General features: G+C 29.8%; 1 protein-coding gene across 2 annotated transcripts; it reads right to left on the bottom strand.

The window, feature by feature from the left end:
• Nucleotides 1–466: 466 nt before the first annotated feature.
• LOC125498993 (jasmonate-induced protein homolog) lies at nt 467–2,362 on the bottom strand. Of its 2 annotated transcripts, none has more exons than XM_048647377.2 (3): nt 2,322–2,362; nt 1,065–1,477; nt 467–870 (listed from the first exon to the last, which is right to left on the bottom strand). In XM_048647377.2, the coding sequence occupies exons 2-3, from the start codon at nt 1,314–1,316 to the stop codon at nt 724–726; spliced, it is 399 nt and encodes a 132-aa protein (XP_048503334.2). In that variant the 5' UTR covers nt 1,317–1,477; nt 2,322–2,362; the 3' UTR covers nt 467–723. The 2 variants fall into 2 exon arrangements, with proteins under 2 accessions (XP_048503334.2, XP_048503336.2); XM_048647379.2 differs by having other exon boundaries at nt 1,065–1,470; nt 2,322–2,360.
• Nucleotides 2,363–5,319: the final 2,957 nt, after the last annotated feature.

The following is a 5,319-nucleotide window of genomic DNA, read 5'->3' as shown; positions in this document are numbered from 1 at the left end:
ATTTTACCAACTGTTTAGCATTTGTTTATGAGGTAAGGTTATTGCAAAGTTATAGTGTGATGTTATCTAAAATTCATGGTATTCACACGTATACGATTGTCCAAGTGTGCAACTGGTATACCTTGTAGAAAACAGTAAAATCTTTTGTTTAAAATGAAGTATCCAAGTGTTGTGTCCTGTCATATCGTAATGGACACAACACGACAAACAATCGATGAGGAAAATAATGTAGGTGTGAAAGTAACACATGTTTTACTCCACAATTACTTATGACTATCTTTATGCAATACATATAACTCTTGCTCATCTTTTACCTAATTAATTATGACATACACCTAGGTAAGAACTTATTATGTGGTATTGGCTGATTTTTATCATCAGCATTGTAATCGATGCTGAAGAATCAAATTTATAAATGAAAAGAAATAAAAACATATAGACTTTAAGAAACAATGACACAAAAATATAACTGCATACAAGTAGTATATAGATTAAAAACTCAAAGTGACGAGCATAAGTTACAAGCTCATGAACTAAGGGTATCAAGTCCTTATTTATTTTATTGCGTGGTTATAAGAAATAGGAAAAAAAAAAGTGGTTGCATGCACCCAAGCTTACCTATGTGCATGTAAGGAGCTGGACCTTAGTTCTTAAGATGATACATTAGTAATTTAAACAAGGGTGACATCAAAGACTGCAGCAGCTAGAGGATTATTGCCATTTTTAGCAATTTGAGCTGGACACCTCAGTCTGGTTGTCTTCATCAAAATAATGACTTTCATTGCTTGAGTTTTGCAGACTAGATTTGATTGTGTCCCAATCAATAGAGCCAGAAGGATACTTGGTACTAGGTCCAGTTTCTACATAGATCTGAAACACATAGAATTACATTAACATTCTTTTATCCAAAAAGTTGAACATACGTGTAAATATTAAGCATGCCTGTAGTATACACTTGGGCACATATATCTATGATTGGATTAGGAATACCCTAAGTTATGCGATGACTGTGACTATAATTAAGATGAAATATGATAACACAAAGATGGATAAAGAGAATTTGCCTTGTTTTCGGTGCCATCACCAGGAGTGCTCCAGGCCATGATCCAGGCACAATTATCTGGCCCACCTTGCACATTGGGACCAACATACACCACAGCCGCCATGGATCCATTTGAGTCCTTAGGAGGGGTGCCTCTGTGAGAAAACTTACCAGACTTGTTTATTTGAATAGTAGGAGGGATAGATCCGACGATCGAACCAGACCAATCTTTCTTCTCCTGGAATTTTATGGTTCCCACGCCATTATTCAACATAGAGGCCTTTGTGGTAGCCTGAGCTTTTGCATTTCGCGCATCGCTTAAGAGGCTTTCATTTGCCCCGAGCTCCTTCTTCAGCTAATCTATTGCAGCCCTGTGCTTCTCATTGATTCGTGATGATGATTTTGGTGCTTGGTAGGATGCCATTTTCCTAACAACTAAGAAAAGTATGAGAAAGTATAATCCAATAATAATATAAGTAATTTTTCCCTATCATTGACTAGAATTTGGACAGACTTACTTTGATCCGGTTTTATGGTGGCTTTCATAATATATAGACACGAATATTAAGACAACAAACATGGGAGGCAGTGTAAACCTATTCTGCACGTTATAACGAAAAATGTAGTATTGTGTAGATAGAAAAATAGAGATATAATAATGACAGTGATGTACAAGATTTAGCTAATCAACTAATTATTAACAAAAGACTGCAAATATTTTGGAAAAAAAATACTTCTCTTGTATTTTTTTTATTTTTCCTAATTTGACTATTTTTCCAATACACTTATTCAACCTTAAATATCTTTCACTACATATTAGTAAAAATTATGATGATTATATATTAATAAAATACTCATTACGACGAATCAAATAAGACCCGACATTACTTAATTTTTCCTTAAACATTAAAAAAATTTAAAAGATTCTCTCTAATTGTTAATAGTATCATGATCTCAATTATAAAAGATAAAATATATAGATAGAGTTCAAGTGTAATCATAAGAATATGGTAGTACATGATTAGAGTGTACCCATTACCATTAAACGAAACTAAATTCTTACTTTGCACTATGATTATGTACCATATATGCCAATCATTTTGCTTATTAAAGAAACTCAATGGTAAATATTTATTATGACACTTCAATTTGGACTAGTATTAACGAATAAGAATACTTGTAAAAGTTATGAGACAATATTATGAGAGACAACTCATTTGAATATCATTTCATGGTACGACGGAATTACAAATATTAATTTTAAATATTATATAATTACCTTATTCTGGTGATACTGAGCCTATAAAATTGATATTGCAGTTGATGATTGATAAAATATCCTCACACTCTTTCCTTATTTATAGGACACCAAAGTAGCAAATAAGGGGACACATAGTCGATCAATGTGGCCATGCTCATCCTCAATTCAACCATTAGCATCTGATGCTTTCAAATTTCTGGTTTTCTTTTTCTTTGTGAAATTCGCATGTGATGCTTTCTTATCCGTATTTTCTTTTTCTTTCTATCAAAGTATGCTCAGAGACCAATTACAATGTATAGAAAATGATAAAAGCTAACAAAGCTTAGAATCTTTGTGGCGTATTATATTGAAAGATAGTGGTAGTAATACTATAGTATACAAGTCCCATAAAAAAATATATCTATAACTATTATTAAAACGTGTAAGAGATAAATGAAGTCCATCACATATCACCTTATCTTTATCTGTTGACATGGCGCTACGTTAGATAAGATACCTTTTAGAAATATTCTAGCAATTTTAAACAAGTTAATTAAGCTACCAATCTCCTTCAATAGTATTGTCTTGAATTCTTATAGATTTTTGGTTTAGAGGGTACTGCTTTTCTGCACATATATGTCATGTTGGATAAATTAGCCTTAGTTAGATTTTTCAATGTAATCAACTATTGTAGTAATTAGTAAAAAGGTCCTAATAAGTTTTTATAAATCTTCATAATACATTACAATTATAATATTATAATCAGAAACAAAAGAAATAATAGTAAGAATAATTTAGAACTAGATTTCTTCAATAAATAGGTTGAATATGCTAATTATGAAGAAAAGTGATACGAACTTTAATTTTTCCCTATTTTACTTTCTTTCTTATTTAATTTTTTGGGGTGTAACCCTATTTTACTTTTTGAGAGGGTGAATCACTTCTCTTGATGGGAAAGTACATAGCCATTTCATTTTTTTGTGTATGTAGAATGACCTTTTTTAAAAGGAATATATGCAATTACTTTATGAAAATTTTAGAATAACAATTTTTTTAATTATTAATTGATTCTTATTGATGCTCTTGGTCCAAGTCAATTCTCCATTAGGGACAAGTGAAAGCGGCCCTAATATATATCTTCTACTATTAATACACGCTGAAATAATAACATAAAATGTGATTGTGAAATAAATATTTGTGCTCATATTGAACAAGAAATTGAAGTTTTATATATTGGTCCTTAAATATATAATCTTGTATTATTAATTATACACGCTAAAATATAAAATCTCTTTCTCTTTATGAGAAAATACATAACCATTCATTTTTGTGTGTATGTTGAATACCTTTATTAGACAATCAATGAAATTATTTCGTCAAAAATGCGAAATAATTTTTTATGATTAATAAATAATTCGTCATATGATTTTCTTGGCCAAGTGAGACTTTCCACAAAAAGTTAGACTGTGACTAAGTATATCTTTTTTACTATAATTAACTTGGTAAGTTGATATACACGAATTGTGATGTGACACATAGATGGAGTGCGTTAAGATTTAAAAAAGAAATTAGACTTTTAAATATCGGCCATTCATATTCTTTTTTTTTTTAATGTAATTGGTCAATATCCTAAATGTTATTTTACCCTATATCTCGGCAATTACTCAATAAGTATTAATAAAGTTAATTGATATCATAAATTTTCTTCTATCCTATATCCTCAAGCTTTTTTATTTACTCTTTTTTCAGAACAATGTAGTTATTTAATTAATTTACTTCCCTCGTTCCTAATAATAAGTATTAAAGTTTAGTTGATCGACAATATTCAACCCTTTTTTAATTCCATTTTTATTTTATTTTTTAAATTCAAAGATGTACTGAGTATTTTTATACTTTGATTTATCTCTTTTCAATTAGGTATTAGTCCTTTTTTTCTCTCGATCATGCGGAAAGTTTTAGCAAAGTACTTTCAGATATACCAAAATGCAAATCCTTGATAGAATATTTCGTAAGATTTTAATCTTCTATTAAAGTTATTCATAGACATAGATATTATGATCTCATTCTCTTATTTTCTCTGTTTTTGATTGCTAATATTTGAGTGGCATATGTTCGTCAAATACACGAAACAATAAAATTTTGATATCCTTATTTTTATATATCGCAAAATTTGGATTATCTTTATTGGATGATTTTTTGATACTAAGTATTAAATAGAGACGCCTACGACAAGGACTATTACCTTGCTTTAACTAGTTTTAATTTTTAGCAGTACATATTATTGTATTTTTGTTAGTGGGACATTTAATGATAATGGTTGCAGTTGCATCCTAATTCCTAAAAGGCCACACATGTTGACTGAAACCTTCCATGTTCCAGAATGTTCCACTTGGAGGTTGCCCAATAAGCACTTGTTACCTATAGGGCTTGCATTGTTGCATTTAAACTTTATTTTAAAGACTATTCAAACTAGACTTAAGTTTGTACTTGTTATTATATTAAGAAATTCCTTATACTAATTATTTGACATACATTGTTACTACAAGAAGCCAATTTTTGAGGCCTAGGTAAAGATGATTGTTCAAAAACTTATTATTCAACGTACACGTGGAGCACTCTATACTAGCACAAAAATATAGGTTCAAATCTCATATACGCTAAACTATATATTAAAGTTATTAAAAGGGAACTAATTAACAAACAAGGGGAAGTTATACTTAAACGAGTTATTCTTTGATTAGTAACTTTAAACTATTATGAGCTACTCTGAAAATCTCGAACCAATTTTTTTTTTTTTTTGCGAACGATCCCAAGGTAATAGATAGTTCATCGAGAGAAAAAATAACCTTATAAATCCTAATGCGTCGAAATTGAAACGCATATAGATGATGTTCAAACAACCGACCCAAACTATTATTTTACTACTAGTTCTATAGATGATCTATATTGTATTAACATATATACTTTTATAGAAAAACAATTAGCATCAAAACTATAGAAATTTTTGAACATGAGACTTCCTCTCATTAATTAATTG

The sequence above is a fragment of the Beta vulgaris genome, chromosome 6, assembly GCF_026745355.1.
Source record: "Beta vulgaris subsp. vulgaris cultivar EL10 chromosome 6, EL10.2, whole genome shotgun sequence".
Lineage (NCBI taxonomy): Eukaryota > Viridiplantae > Streptophyta > Magnoliopsida > Caryophyllales > Amaranthaceae > Beta > Beta vulgaris.
The sequence above is the reverse complement of the archived record's forward strand: the minus strand, read 5'-3'. Positions and strand labels throughout refer to the sequence as shown.